This window comes from Oncorhynchus tshawytscha, linkage group LG02 (genome assembly GCF_018296145.1).
Source record: "Oncorhynchus tshawytscha isolate Ot180627B linkage group LG02, Otsh_v2.0, whole genome shotgun sequence".
Classification (NCBI taxonomy): domain Eukaryota; kingdom Metazoa; phylum Chordata; class Actinopteri; order Salmoniformes; family Salmonidae; genus Oncorhynchus; species Oncorhynchus tshawytscha.
Window position 1 is genome coordinate 59,914,246 of NC_056430.1, and position 16,099 is coordinate 59,930,344.

At 42.1% G+C, this 16,099-nt stretch overlaps 1 protein-coding gene across 5 annotated transcripts in view; it reads right to left on the reverse strand.

The window, feature by feature from the left end:
- LOC112265699 (kinesin light chain 1) overlaps positions 1 to 15,883 on the reverse strand; it is a 36,129-nt gene extending 20,246 nt beyond the window's left edge. For 3 of the 5 annotated variants that reach the window (XM_024443268.2, XM_024443250.2, XM_024443276.2), the window contains exons 1-7: positions 15,577 to 15,883; positions 4,338 to 4,613; positions 3,304 to 3,534; positions 1,991 to 2,069; positions 1,402 to 1,630; positions 1,065 to 1,152; positions 358 to 459 (exon numbers count right to left, since the gene is read on the reverse strand). In XM_024443268.2, coding sequence (XP_024299036.1) covers positions 358 to 459; positions 1,065 to 1,152; positions 1,402 to 1,630; positions 1,991 to 2,069; positions 3,304 to 3,534; positions 4,338 to 4,586 — 978 coding nt within the window. In that variant the 5' untranslated portion in view covers positions 4,587 to 4,613; positions 15,577 to 15,883. The other 2 variants (XM_024443259.2, XM_024443282.2) reach the window with 2 other exon arrangements.
- Between the last annotated feature and the right edge of the window lie 216 nt (positions 15,884 to 16,099).

Sequence of the window (16,099 nt, forward strand, 5' to 3'; positions counted from 1 at the left end):
TAAGAATTTGTTCTTATCTGACTTGCCTAGTAAAATAAAGGTAAAAAAAAAAAAATGGGACAGAGTGACGGCATCATTTATTAAAGAACCTCCGCTATCATCAAAGCTACAAAAAATATAATAGGACCTCATATCAACGTCTCGCCAAGTTAAAAATGATTAATGAGCTGGTGATGAACTTCGGTTATTAGCACCACCTATGTAAAGTTACTTTTCAATTCCAGATTGTGACATTTGCAATTGTTGAGTACATTCATGGGTAATATTGCTAATTGAATGTAGCACAGTACAAATGAACTGACATTGTATCATTGTACCAAGTATGTCTGCACTGGGTATGTACTGCACTGGACCCACCTTCTCTCTGATCTCCAGAGCCCTCTTGCAAAGGGGCTCAGCTTCCTTGTACTTCCCCCTCTTTCCATACAGCACTGCCAGATTGTTCAGTGTCGCAGCCACCTGAGAAACAGAAGGATTAGTGAGCAGCTTTCCTCATGTTATGTAGCTGCTCTGTGCCTGCAGTGAGGTGAGTCAAACAAGGGAGCCTGTACTGTTTTAGTGCTCCCAAAAGTGCAACTACAAAACGTGTAATCTTATAGACCTCTAACACCACTACATATTGACATTAATATAAATTGACAATAGTTATAAAATTTGTGATAACGGACATTTCACCATAGGGAGCACTTTACACTACAGTGACTGAGGACCTTTTGCATTCCCATCATGCCCATGTACTTTCCAGGAGCCTGTGATGTGGATGTGTATGAATGCATAATAACTAACATCTCTCTGGCTAGATGCCTGTCCAAGTGCTGACACAACCAGATTTGCCATTAGGAACATGATAAATAGTACCTTCCTGTAATGCATTAATGGCCCACATGCTTTAGGATTAACCAGCTCTTGGAACCGCTTACGGCGGTTTCAACCTGACCAACTCCAACCCATGTCCTAGCAAATCTTAATATCCAACCAAAGATTAACAACAACAACAAAAAATGCAGAAAAGTCCCTTTCGTCTAGTGAGAAAAGAGATTGCGCCATCCGGTAGACTAGCTCACCGCAGGGTGGTCTTTCCCAAGGGTTTTCTCCCGGATAGACAGTGCGTCGTTGAGCAGGTGAGCCGCCTCCTTGTATTTGTTCTGGTCCCTGAAAAAGAGAGAAAAAAAGAAAAGGGAAATACATAAGTCTAAAAGAAAAAGATCCTGAATACACTCTGTACAGAAGAGAGAAGCAGTGTGTAGATAAGTGGTATTGGTGGTGAAAATGTGTGGTTACAGAGGTGTTACAGTATAATGACAAAGGACAGCAGCACATACGTGTGATAACACGGCTCCAGCAGGAGAAGGGTTAATATGGTGGGCTACGACACAAAGACACACTCAACCACACACACACCTGTAGACCAGGGCCAGGATGTTGAGCATGGTGGCCACGTCAGGGTGGTCATGTCCGGACGTCTTCTCCAGGTCCTCCAGGGCCTGTTTGCAGAGGGGCACGGCCACCTCGTAGCGGCCCTGGGAGGCGTACTGGATAACCAGGTTGTGGAGGGTCCTCAGGCGGGCCGGGATCTCATAGCCACCCTGCTGGGCTGCGGCCACCGCTGCGCTGTTATGCTGGTGCGGCACTGAAGGAGAGGACGGGGCAGGGGCATATGCGGTTTGTTCACAGTTAGAAGGTTTGGGCAGTTGCCGCAGAGTTTTACGTTCGTATAATATGGATTTGGAATTCTCAATCAATAGAATATAAAGATTTGAAGACTAATAAAATGCCAGTTCTGTGCTAATAAAATTATCGGATTTGAGGGTCCTCAGCTCAATATTAGAGCAACTCCATTTCAAATATGAGACCTTAAATAAATAAAAAATAAGATGACGCAACAGGTTGTTGTTTGACGTTATGCACCAAAGATATGAACATGAAAGAATCTATACTAATCCGATACTGTATGACGACGCAGGATATGGTTGTAAGACAGACCGCTTACATCCTTGACTGTTTTCCTCCTCATCATTGGGGAAGAGGTCGTCCAGTGTATCTTTAGGAGGCTCTCCATCTTTCTCCTCCTGGAAAAAAAACAATGTCGCTTATTGCCAATTTCATCCTTTTTCAGGACATCTGGTTTGGTCTAAGGAGTGGAATTCTAATTATATACTCAGTGGCAGATACATTTGCCAAGACCTACCCCACAGTTTACAAACAGCCAGGGTAGCGCTTTTGACTAGAAATTAAAGTTACATTGTGCCTTTAAAACCCAGATGGCCACAAGAAGTTTCCATCGAATTTAGAGTCAATGTTTAACAGACAGCAGGGTGCTCAAGGAGACTCATGCACCTCATCACGGTTCCCTTCAGGCTGAACTAGAAACACTCCACCCCACCTTCCACATTCATACCCTCTGTCCTTGCATTCCCAGACACGTACAAGAACTATAAATATTCAACAACCGACATCATTTGAACAGTGCTAAATTCCAGTCTGGACTACATTTGGTACATATTAACGAGCTCTCGTCAATATGTATAAATGTTAATGGCTAAATTAATTGCCTTAACAGCAGCCAAGGGACAGATGACTTCCGCCCAACATACACTTTAATCAGTTCATAATGGTTGGGGCGTCATTGTAAATAAGAATTTGTTCTTAACCAACTTGCCTAGTTAAATAAAGGGTAAAGGAATTATTATTTAAAAAAAATATATATATATATTAAAGATGGTGAGTGAGAACCATTCATTCACCTTGGCAGCCTGCATTGCTCATGGAAAGGGAGAAAAAGAGGGAAGAATAAAGAAGATTACGAGGAGTGAAATGGCTCTTTTATGACAGAATATGGCACTCGTCTGTCTAGTTAACTAATAGGCTGCTAGGTTTTACAAAAGACGTTCTCTCAGCTCTCATTTCATCTTGTAGGGAGAATTCCCTAGCCATCAAGCCGCTCTAAAAATGATCTTGCACATAAATGGAGAGATCCAAATCCTGGTTGAGAATAGAGAATGTAGACTATATAGGCAGTAGAGAAGAGGTCAAGTATTATCGACAGGTCACAGTTGCAACCCCCCAGAAGCGACTTCATCAGCCGAGGCTTATGCAATGCCTGATTACTTGCATGAGGATTACAGCTCTGGAGCTGGTTCAATTGTTTATGATCAGGGAGTTTGTGTGTGTATTACCTCAGAGAAAGAAATGTGTTCTCTTCATACTTCATGAACTGATTTGGCAGCAGTGCGTTTGTGCTTGCGTGCAAGTGATTGTGTTGTGCATCTAAGTATGGGGGTTTGTGAGTGCATAACAACTCACAGTAGGGGACACATCCTCGTCGTACTTCTTCAGCTGATTCATGAACTCCAGATGCTTCTTCTCCTCTTCCAGCTGGGCCACACTCTGCTCGCTCTTCTGCAGCTTTTGCTGGGTGCCCGCCAGCTCGTCCCGCAGCCACTGGTTCTCTTGGCACAGTCGACGTACCTGGGCACGCAGCTTCTGCTTCTCCGACTCCACAGCGTTCAGGTGGGCAGACAGGGCCATCATCACCTGAGAGAGAAAGGTGCATACATGTAGAGGGATCAATTAATTATGTATGCGAATCAGCCCTAGGACCATGCCTCAGAACGACCTGGTGACTCCTGGTTGTACCCGTCTCCCTGGTCATGCTTCTGATCCAGTTTATGCTGTTCTGCCTGTGGCTATGGAACTCTGACCTGTTCACAGGGAGTACTACCTTGTCCTGAACCTCCTCTCTCTCACCCTCACCTGCTGTCTCAGCCTCTGAATGCTTGGCTATGAAAAGCCAACTGACATTTACTCCTGAGGTGCTGACCTGTTGGCCCCCTACAACCACTGATTATTATTTGACCGTGCTGGTCATCTATGAACATCTTGAAGAACGATCTGGCCTTAATGGCCATGTACTCTTGTAATCTCCACCTGGCACAGCCAGAAGAGGACTGGCCAACCCTCAGAGCCTAGTTCCTCTCTAGGTTTCTTCTTAGGTTCCTGCCTTTCGAGGGAGTTTTTCCTTCTACATCTGCATTGCTTGTTCTTTGTTGTTTTAGGCTGTGTTTCTGTATAAGCACTTTGTGACATCTTTATAAATCCAATTGATTGATTAATAATGAAGGTCACAATTTGTGGCAGCGGTGGATTCATGTGGCCAGAGACAGGCAGCCTACATAAACCAGAGAAAGACAAGTTAACTTCAAAACATGAAACTAACGCATACAACATTAACTCCTGTTAACGTTAACTCATGGGGCTCCCCCCCAAGAATGGATTGAGAAACCGTGTTATAACCACCCCAAGTCAATCCCCATCACCCTTGGACCCTCAACCCTTACCTGCGCCTCGCCCAGCCCCAGCTCGATCATCTCCACTGACTTGCGCAGCAGGCTGGACTTCTCATGCACCAGGTTGGCCTCCTCATCCTTCTTCAGGCAGCGGATGGTCTCCAGCAGGCTGTGCAAGATGGAGTTGTGCTCGCTCTTCAGCGCCTCCAGGCCCTGGATCACCAGCTTGGTGCTGGAGATGATCTCCTCCTGGGACAGCTTCTCCAGACGGTCTTCCCTGGGGTACACCATGATTGACATTGCCTAGTGGACCCAGGACCTAATACACTTAGTGGAGGGAAGTGGAAGAAAATGAAGGTGGATGTTAGGTCACTCTTCGGGCAGTGGTTCCTTTTAATGCCATAACCTCACTTTTGGGGATTTTCTTTGGACCCATCAGAGCAAAACAATAGCCTACTTCTTTTCACAACTTGTTTTTTAGTGACACAGAAGGGACTAGCCGCTACTAACCTCCATTTGGGAAACTGCTCTAGGGTCAAGTGGGGGGAATACACAGCTCAATTGTCTGGTCTTGTTACGCGCTACACAGAAAGCTTGTCAACAGAGGCTTAATAATGCTCCAAGACAAGTCAGAGTGATGCTCCTGTTAACTATTTACAAAACATAAATATTCTATAGGCTATAGATAGCTACTATTTTGACTGTGCCATGCATAGTTGATATAACTAAGTTGTACAAGATTCCAACATCTTGAGACTTCCACTGTCATTATTAGCAGAAAAAAAGCACAGCTCAAGCAAACATTAATTCATTGAGGTTGCTCCGCTTACAATCCACGCTACAAGTTATGAATTAAACTGGATAGAGATGTACAAGAAAATGGAAGCCTTGGGATACAAAATGACAGGGTAGGAGTCCAATCTAGCCCACAATCTCTACACTCCCTGGAATCGACAAAGCCAGAGGAATAAAACACTTTGCTCCCCCTGCCTTCACAAGACAGTCACATGATTATGCTTGGCGTGGGCATAGCAGCAGAAAATTAGGCTAACCCCCGAGCATTTAGCCCCGAGTTCATCATCAAAGCGCTTGGAGATAAATATGAGGAAACTGTTGTAGCAGGCTGAATGTGCATTTCCATTGTGGAAAAATTCTGCTCTAGTCACTCGTTTTAGTATTCTTATTCCAAAACAGGCAGATAATCGCGAACTCTGTGGTGATTTTTCATTTAAATTGAAATATCCCATTACAAAGTCTGTTTAGAGCCATGGAAACAGACTGCCAAAAATAGAGCACCAAGAGCCAATCATAAAATGAGAACTAGTCCCGCAGTGTGCCTACGTATCATTTCACCTGGGTGCACAGAGCGAACGCAAGCGTGCACACACACGCAGCTTGACAGAGTAATACAGTAGGCTACTAGCTTGCATGACATTCTTTTCATATTGAAAACACACACGGCATTGAGCCTCAATCCATTCTTTTCAGCAAGTTCTAAAAATAGGTTGACGATACAGCCAAAGTCTATAGATTCAGAAAAATACAGAATTGGTTTTAAGAATGGGATTCGGCTAAATGTAATCTGGAAACAAACTGAATGGATATCTAGACTCTAGACTACATTGAACACAGGGTAAATAACAACTAGTGCAAATGGTAGCACATAGGCGGTCACCAATGTTGAAACTTGGCATGACGGATTACAGAGGTCCAATTTCAAAGAGTAATGGCGCTTTTACAGGAGCATGAGTCATATTTAATGAAAGTGGCTACAAAGCCACTATTAAACTTCTCAATGGGCATCTGTAGGAAATTCCATTTCAGATTAACCTCGAGGCATAGTCAACAGCGTGGGGGAGGGTTCTTTGAGCAAGCATAGACAAGACGTTTTCAATACCATAACGCAGTTAGTCCATACATCCAAAAGGTAATGAGATCTGGTATCAAAAACACTATAGATTTATTTGCATGGTAAAGCAAAGTAGTATAGTACAGAAATAATGCCACACATGCGAACCAAGCATACAGCAGTGATTAGTCTTCACAGGGTCAAGTACTGTTCAGCTACAATAGGTTAAGATGTGGGCTAGTAGAACAATTAGGTCTAATTATTCATTGAGGTATGTAAGTTAGCTGTGGGATAAAAGGAAGCTTGAAATTAGCTCTCTTAATTATTTACACAACGTCCCAAGGTGCACACTAAGAAGAAGAAAAAGGCACAATGCAGAGAAAAACAATTATGATGTTAGCTCACATGAATAAGGGATATTGGGTTCCCTCAACAGAAAACACTAGCCAGGGTTGTACTAGCCTACATTGTATTCCCTTTCAGTCAATTCAGAGGAATTCATTGAAATACAACTAATTAATTAGCAATTGCTCATAATTCTCTACTGTGGAGTTATCAATTAATGAAGTTGAATAAAGTTCCCGATTTGACATGGTATAGACCACAAACAAAAGCTTCTAGCAAATATGACGATGGTGACCGGGACACACTGCCATTTAAAGGAGAAGGAAGCTGAAATATAAAAATTGTCCTCCTTCTCACTTCCTCTGCATAATAGACCACCACCACGGGTGACATTAAAATTGCATGAGAACAGTGTGGCTAATTCAGACGCTGTCTCCATCTCCATGCCCTGTCTCGTGTCATCCAGTCTCTTTGGTAGCATAAAGCCATTCCTCTACAATCCCATCACGTCCAGATGGAATTATTAGGGCCCATTGGTGAGCTATCTTTTAGCTGCTGATGACTTATGGGAGTGCTTTATCTTCTCCTGCCTCTGGTCTCTGCCAGTTACCAGTGGATAGGAGGGATTGCAGACTGATGTTTCTGATTTAGGGACATGTGGGAAGGAGGCACAGGTGTATGTGGTTGGGGAGATGATATGTAGGGATGGCTGGAAACCTACTGGGGATGTCAATCAAAAAAAAGAATACAACTTAAAAATACCTGAAATAGCTTGGTATACACTGTCATCATAAATCGCAAAAGCCTTCTTTGCAAAGTGGTGAAATATTGTTGTAGCCTCGTTTACTTTGAGCTTCCATAAACATGAGTTGGGTCTACAGACAATCACAGACTACAAAAAGAAAACCAGCCATGTCACAGACACCGACGTCTTGCTTCCAGACAAACTAAACAACTTCTTTGCCCGCTTTGAGGATAATACAGAGCCATCGACGCTGCCCTCTACCGAAGACTGTGGGCCCCACCCTCTCCATGGCCGACGTGAGTAAGACATTTGAAAGTGTTAACCTTCACTAGACTGCCAGCCCAGACGGCATCCCTAGCCGCGTCCTCATAGCATGCGCAGACCAGGTGGCTGGTGTATTTACCGACACATTCAATCTCTCACCATTCCTAGTATGCTGTCCCCACATGCTTCAAGAAGGCCACCATTTTTCTAGTACACAAGAAGGCAAAGGTAACTGAACTAAATGACTATCGCCCTGTGGCACTCACTTCTGTCATCATGAAGTGCTTTGAGAGGATAATCAAGGTTCATATCACCTCCACCTTACCTGTCACCCTAGACCCACTTCACTTTGCTTACTGCTCCAATAGGTCCACAGATGACGCAAATCGCCATAACACTGTCCTATCCCATCTGGACAAGAGGAATACCTACGTAAGAATGCTGTTCGTTGACTACAGCTCAGCATTCAACAACATAGTACCCTCCAAGCTCAACCCCACCCTGTGCAATTCTGGACGTCCTGACGGGCCGCCCCCAGGTGGTGAAGGTAGGAAACAACATCTCCAGATCGCTGATCCTCAACACTGGGGCCCCACAAGGGTGCATGCTCAGCCCCCTCCTGTACTCCCTGTACACCCATGACTGCGTGGCCATGCATGCCGCCAACTCAATCATCAAGTTTGCAGACACAACATTAGTAGGCTTGATTAGCAACGACGACACAGCCTACAGGGAGGTGGTGAGGGTACTGGGAGTGTGGTGTCAGCAAAACAACCCCTCACTCAACATCAACAAAACAAAGGAGATGATCGTGGACTTCAGGAAACAGCAGAGGGAGCACCCCCCTATCCATATCAACGGGACAGCAGTGGAGAAGGTGGAAAGTTATGTTCCTCAATGTGCATATCACGGGCAAACTGAAATGGTCCATCCATACAGCATCCTGCTGGGTTGCATCACCGCCTGGTACGGTAACTGCACCTCCCACAACCGCAAGGCTCTCCAGAGAGTGGTGCGGTCTGTACAAGCAACACCGAGGGCAAACTACCTGCCCTCCAGGACACTTACAACACCCGATGTCCTGGAAGATCTTTTTGGCCTTCCTGTGACAACAACCACCCGAGCCACTGCCGGTTCACCCCGCTATCATCCAGAAGGCGAGGTCAGTACAGGTGCATCAAAGCTGGGACCGAGACTGAAAAAGAGCTTCCATCTCAAGGCCATCAGACAGTTAAATAGCCATCACTAACACAGAGGCTGCTGCATACATACAGATTTGAAATCATTGGCCACTTGAATAAATGAATCACTAGTCACCTTAAATAATGTTTCCATATCTTGCATTAATCATCTCATATGTATAAATGGTATTTTATACCATCTTGCCTATGATGCTCTGTCATTGCTCATCCATATATTCTTATTCCATTCCTTTATATAGATTTCCAGGTAGTTGTTGTGGAATTGTTAGATTACATTTTAGATATTGCTGCACTGTCGGAACTAAAAGCACAAGCATTTTCCTACACTCGCAATTACATCTGCTAACCATGTGTATGTGACGAATAAAATTTGATTTGAGTATAGCGAAACAGGAAGACAATGCTGTTTATACTGAAGGTGGATCAGCTAAGCCACTTTATCTTCTGAAGAATCTGACTTTGCTCTTCACTACTTCTATTAAGGATGTATTGACATTTACAAGTAGACATTTTACAGAAAGTAACTAAGATTGACAGTTCGTGTCTTGAACAAATGTATCTGCAACCTTGTAAAATATCCATTAACTCATTCAACGTCAACAATCAATAACATAGCCTCTCACAAGTTGAAGTTAATGTGTATTTTTTATTTATTTAACTAGGCAAGTCAGTTAAGAACACATTTTTATTTACAAATGATGGCCTACCGTGCAAAGTGCACATTCTATAACATAAGCTACCCAACAGTGGTGCTAAAACTACCACATGCTTACAGGCCTAGGTCACACATGCATGCTATAAAGTCTTGCTCTGGACCAGACATAAAAGGCTTGGATCAGCATTTAGTGTCTGGTTCCTCTCAGGGAACCAGTTTATTAGTAAGATTACACTTTCCATCTAACTGTGGCTAAATGGTTGATTTACTGTATGTGAATATAGGTAGGCCTATTTGTACACAATATCAAGTGAAAATAATGCATTGATGCTCACAGAACTCTTCTTGCTTAGATACACCGAAGGCCTTTAGACTAGAGGTCGACCGATTAATCGGAATAGCCGATTAATGGGGGCCGATTTCAAGTTTTCATAACAACTGTAAATCGGTATTTTTGGGCACCGATTTGCCGATTTTTTTTTATACCGTAACTTAACTAAGCAAGTCAGTTAAGAACACATTCTTATTTTCAATGACGGCCTAGGAACGGTGGGTTAACTGCCTTGTTCAGGGGCAGAACGACAGATTTTCACCTTGTCAGCTCGGGGGAATCCAGTCTTGCAACCTTACAGTTAACAAGTCCAACACAATAACGACCTGCCTCTCTCTCGTTGCACTCCACAAGGAGACTGCCTGTTACACAAATGCAGTAAGCCAAGGTAAGTTGCTAGCTAGCATTAAACTTATCTTATAAAAAACAATCAATCATAATCACTAGTTAACTACACATGGTTGATATTATCTAGCGTGTCCTGCATTGCATATAATCTGACTGAGCATACAAGTATCTAAGTATCTGACTGAGCGGTGGTAGGCAGAAGCAGGCGCGTAAACATTAATTCAAACAGCACTTTTGTGCGTTTTGCCAGCAGCTCTTTGTTGTGCGTCAAGCATTGCGCTGTTTATGACTTCAAGCCTATCAACTCCCGAGATGAGGCTCGTGTAACCAAAATGAAATGACTAGCTAGTTAGCACGCACTAATTGTCGTTGTGTTGCTGGTTCGAGCCCAGGGAGGAGCGAGTAAGCTATACTGTTACACTGGCAATACTAAAGTGCCTATAAGAACATCCAATAGTCAAAGGTTAATGAAATTCAAATGGTAGAGGGAAATAGTCCTATAATAACTACAACCTAAAACTTCTTACCTCGGAATATTGAAGACTCATGTTAAAAGGAACCACCAGCTTTCATATGTTCTCATGTTCTAAGCAAGGAACATTAACATTAGCTTTCTTACATAGAACATATTGCACTTTTACTACCTTCCCAAACCTTTGTTTTTGCATTATTTAAACCAAATTGAATATGTTTCATTATCTACTTGAGGCTAAATTGATTTTATTGATGTATTATATTAAGTTAAAATAAGTGTTCATTCAGCATTGTTGTAATTGTCATTATTACAAATACTTTTAATTTAAAAAAAATATTTGTATTTTTTTTTGGTCTTCCAATAATCGGTATCGGTGTTGAAAAATCATAATCGGTTGACCTCTAGACTATAATGGACACATGCTGACTTGAGATCCACGCATATAACTTCAAATTTCTCAGAACTCTCCGTTTGAAAGTCCAATTTACACACGCATATTTAAAGTTAGGATAGGGCCCGTAGATCTCCATTCCATCAAACCCAGTAAGTCAAAAGCAATGTTCTTCCGATGTTTTCCAGCAAAAGGCAAATGTTGTTTTGAACATCCTAGACAACCAGTTACGGAGATTGAATGAAAAGCCCTGCTGAGTCGCTAACCACCCTCTCCCCTTTGTCTCCTCGATGTGAAGCACCAAGGCTAAAGATACTTTTATAAACAGCTGGTCTGATATAATGGCTCTTCAAGCTGACATTTTCCAACCATTCTGGCAATGGTGAGTCATGGCAATGAATCATTGATGCTGGTTCAAATGCCACGCTGCCTCTTTCAGTGAGGCAGAAGGAACGGGAAAGAGGGATACCTCGTCAATTGTACAACTGAAATGTGTCTTCCACATTTAACTCAACCCCTCTGAATAGAGAGGTCATGTAAGTCGTCTGCGCCCGGGGAATAGTGGGTTAACTGCCTTGCTCAAGGGCAGAACGACAGAGGGGCTCCCGAGTGGCGCAGTGGTCTAAGGCACTGCATCTCAGTGCTTGAGATGTCACTAGACACCCTGCTTCGAATCCAGGCTGAATCACAACCGGCCGTGATTGGGAGTCCCATAAGGCGGTGTACAATTGGCCCAGTGTTGTCCAGGTTTGTTCTTAACTGACTTGCCTAGTTAAATAAGGATTAAATAAATAAAATAGTATTTTGTAGGCCTCTTTGTATGTACATTTTTGACTGACAAAGGAGACAACAGCCCAACGTGATTTCAGAAGTCAGTATCACGAGGGTCAATTATAGGCCTATTACCGTTTGTGTCAGCCTGCTTTGAGGTTTCACCACCAGGGCATACATTTATTTGACAGAGCACGTTGAAAGGAAGCTTCACTGCAAACTACTATGAAAATAATTACAGAGGAACAAAAGCTTTCATACAGTACTGTATGTCTTCTGGGTGTGTGCAGTTGAGCACCTGTCTGGTAAAACTGTAACTAGGGGACCAATTTCTTCCTTTTATCTCACTCTTTCAGATCCAGTTACATATCGGACTGCCGTTGTTATGAGATGTCTGCAGTCCAAAGGTCACTTTACTTCCCCACTCTAGTAAATAAACAGCCAAGTGGACTGGACAAGCATCTCTGCTCAAACCGTTTGATGTGTTATTAGGAAAAAACGTCTGGGGGCAGGGCTCTAAATTAACATTTTTAATTTGTGGCACTGGTGTTTCCAACTTAAATTCTAGCTACTTCTGAAGCACACGTTGAGCCATAGAAACTAATATAGAACTCTGTAAATACATGACTTTATTATAAAAGCTTGGTAAGAATACCTGTCATTGAAAGTACAAAGTCATTTGTGGAATATTAGGTTTCTACATTGTGTTAAAGCACTATTTTCCTATTGAGATATATTACATTGAAAAGAAATCGGCAGGTTTCTGATGAGGACACGCAAGAGATCTGTCATTCATTCATTGCAATGATCATTGATATGCTGAAGACGCTATCCCTTTTCATTTCTTTGCGCCCCCAAATGTTTGGATATACTGGTAAGGTTGTTAGCCAATGAGGTAACATGACTGAAGAAAGACAAATGGTTATCATCGTCGACAAGCGAGTAGTTTAAGAACATCTCACGATATGGTTTATTAATGTAAAATGTGGTCCCGTCGATTAGTTTGACCGACCACGATTTTTCAACGCCAATACCGGTATTGGAACAACAAAAAAAGACGATACTGATTCATCTCAATGAACACTTATTTTAACTTAATATAATACATAAATGAAATCTAATTATTTTCAAATAAATAATGAAACATGCTCATTTGGTTTAAATAATGCAAAAACTGTTTTGGCGAAGAAAGTCAAAGTGCAATATGTGCCATGTAAAAAAGCTAACGTTTACGTTCCTTGCTCAGAACATGAGAACATATTAAAGCTGGTGGTTCAATATTCCCAGGTCTTCAATATTCCCAGTTAAGAAGTTTTAGGTTGTAGTTATAGGAATTTTGAAGCGTCGACTATTTCTCTCTATACCTTTTGTATTTCATATACCTTTGACTGTTAGATGTTCTTATAGGCACTTCAGTATTGCCAGCCTAATCTAGGGAGTTGATAGACTTGAAGTCAAACCGCGCTGTGATTCAAGCATTGCTAAGAGCTGCTGGCAAACGCAGTTTAAATGAATGCTTATGAGCCTGCTGCTGCCTACCAACGCTCAGTCAGACTGCTCTATCAAATCATAGACTTAATTATAATAAACACAGAAATACAAGCCTTTGGTGATTAATATGGTCAAATCCGGAAACTATAATTTAGACAACAAAACATTTATTATTTCAGTGAAATACGGAACCGTTCTGTATTTTATCGGAAGGGTGTCAACCCTAAGTTTAAATATTGCTGTTACATTGCACAACCTTCAATGTTATGTCAGAATTATGTAAAATTCTGGCAAATTAGTTCAGTTCGCAACAAGCCAGGCGGCCCAAACTGTTGCATATACCCTGACTCTGCTTGCACTGAACGCAAGTGAAGTGACACAATTTCCCTAGTTAATATTGCCTGCTAACATGAATTTCTTTTAACTAAATATGCAGGTCTAAAAAAATATATACTTCTGTGTATTGATTTTAAGAAAGGCCTTAATGTTTATGGTTAGGTACATTTGTGCAAAGATTGCATTGCCCGAAAAAAGCACCCTTTTGGCGAAGTTGAATTAGGCTGTGATTCAATAAATTAACAGGCACCGCATTGATTATATGCATTGTAGGACATGCTAGTTAACCTAGTAATATCATCACCCATGTGTAGTTAACTAGTGATTATGTAAAGATTGATTGTTTTTTATAAGATACGTTTAATGCTAGCTAGCAACTTACCTTGGCTCCTTGCAGCCACAAGGTCCTTTTGATGCTGCACTCGCGTTAACAGGTGATCAGCCTGCCACGCAGTTTCCTTGTGGATTGCAATGTAATCGGCTCCCAAAAAGGCAAATTACCGATTGTTATGAAAACTTGAAATCGGCCCTAATTAATTGGCCATGCCAATCTCTACCGTCGATATACTACAAGAAAGACCTAGTTGGGCTACAAGCAAGCCTTTTTCGCTGCAGTAATGGTGAAACCATGACGCTAGTGAGTCTGCACTCCCTCGTCTCTCTAGGGCAGTGTTTCCCCAAACTCAGTCCTCGGTACTCCATGGGTTTACCTTTTGTTTTATGCCCTAGCACTAAACAGCTGATTCAAATAATGAACTCCTCATCAAGAATTCATTATTTGAATCGGCTGTGTAGTGCCTGGGCAAAAAAATAAACGTAAACACCTTGGGGTCCCCAGGACTGAGTTTGGGAAACGCTGCTCTAGGGCACTTGAAAACAACAGTACAGCAAAGCCTTATCATTACAACAATTATTATCTGGGAGATTTGTTTTCATAGGCGCACAGCTCTCCCAAAATTAAACTCCTGGTTGCACTAGATGGGTGCAATTGCGGCCCCCTTTACACTTCTATTGGTAATTTTTTTTGCTAGCTCCAGTACAGTAGGTGGCGGTAATGCACCATAACGTCGAATGCCAACTGGCGATAAACCCCAAAGAAGAGGCGGGGGTGACAATGGTAGCTAGTTAGCTAGGACACCGGTATATGCAAAACTGGAGATTCCACCAAGTAGGTGTGGATATCACAATTGTCTACATTGGGCCATTTGATAGGGTTGCCTCTCCAGCTATGGGTAAACAAACAGTGACTTAAGTATACTGCGATAGCTTTACTGTTAGTCTTAGCATGTCAGCTAACAAATTAGTGGCAGAATAAGTATCATGCAAATCATTTGGGGCGGCAGGGTAGCCTAGTGGTTAGAGCGTTCAAATCCCCGAGCTGACAAGGTACAAATCTGTCGTTCTGCCCCTGAACAGGCAGTTAACCCACTGTTCCTAGGCCGTCATTGAAAATAAGAATTTGTTCTTAACTGACTTGCCTAGTAAAATAAAGAAAAAATTAAAAAATGTTTTTTTTATTGTTGTTGTGATCGACAAGCATGTTAATAATAACGAACGACACTTGAGGCTGCTGAAAACGTTTATTGAAACGACAAAAAGCGTCAGCAGTTTGTTTAGGATGCCGCCAAACCTAGGTTAATTAAATGGGAGTAACAGGAGTAGCCTACCGCTGTATCACACTCGGGGGCGTGGTCAAGTTAAACCACGCCTTGCCGTGTATCTATAGACAATAGCATGAAGACCGCGGGGGCGTTCGTGCATCAATCAATGGGATGCGCCCCTGCCCAGTCATGTGAAATCCATAGATTAGAGCCTAATGTATTTATTTCAAGTGACTGATTTCCATATATGAACTGTAACTCAGTGAAATTGTTCAATGTTAGGTTTATATTTTTTTCAGTATAAATAAAATAAGCCTTTACAAGAACTGTTATCAATATGCTACTTACTGTCTGTAGTTAGGCTGTGTAGTCAATAAGGCAAGAACAAACACACTGCCTCTCTGATGTGTCTTTCTTATGCGAAGTGTTGAATTCTGTGAGCCAAGACAAAAACACAGATGCTGTTATATGTATGTGGTTACATACCTAAATTGGTTAATTCCTCGTAGGACAGCAAGGAACTATAGGAGCCTTCTCGATGTACATGCAACAGCAAGAAAACCTATCCCAACAGAATTCGCAGATGAGCACGGCGATTTGGTTCGGGAAAAATGCGTGATTTTTTTTTTTACAAGAACGACGCCATTTCATTGCGTACAACGGACAAACAAACTCTTTGACTGTACATTCTAAATAAATATCAGGGCGACCGCAATGATAAATGTGTTGCCAACGGAGCTTATTTTAAATCCAAAATGTCTTCCATGGATATTGATCTCCCAGCATCCACAGCGAATATTTTTGAATGACGTCGTCATGTATTGGATTTTTCGGGCGTGGCTGCACAGAGGCTGTGTATATGAGTAACAAATCCAAATACATCATTCCCATAGATACATCATTGGTCATATAGGTAAATAAATCTCCCATTAATTGTATTAATTTGAATGGATACTTGCCTTCAACTGATCTACATAGCAAATACATGAAATGTGTTGATTTGATTAAT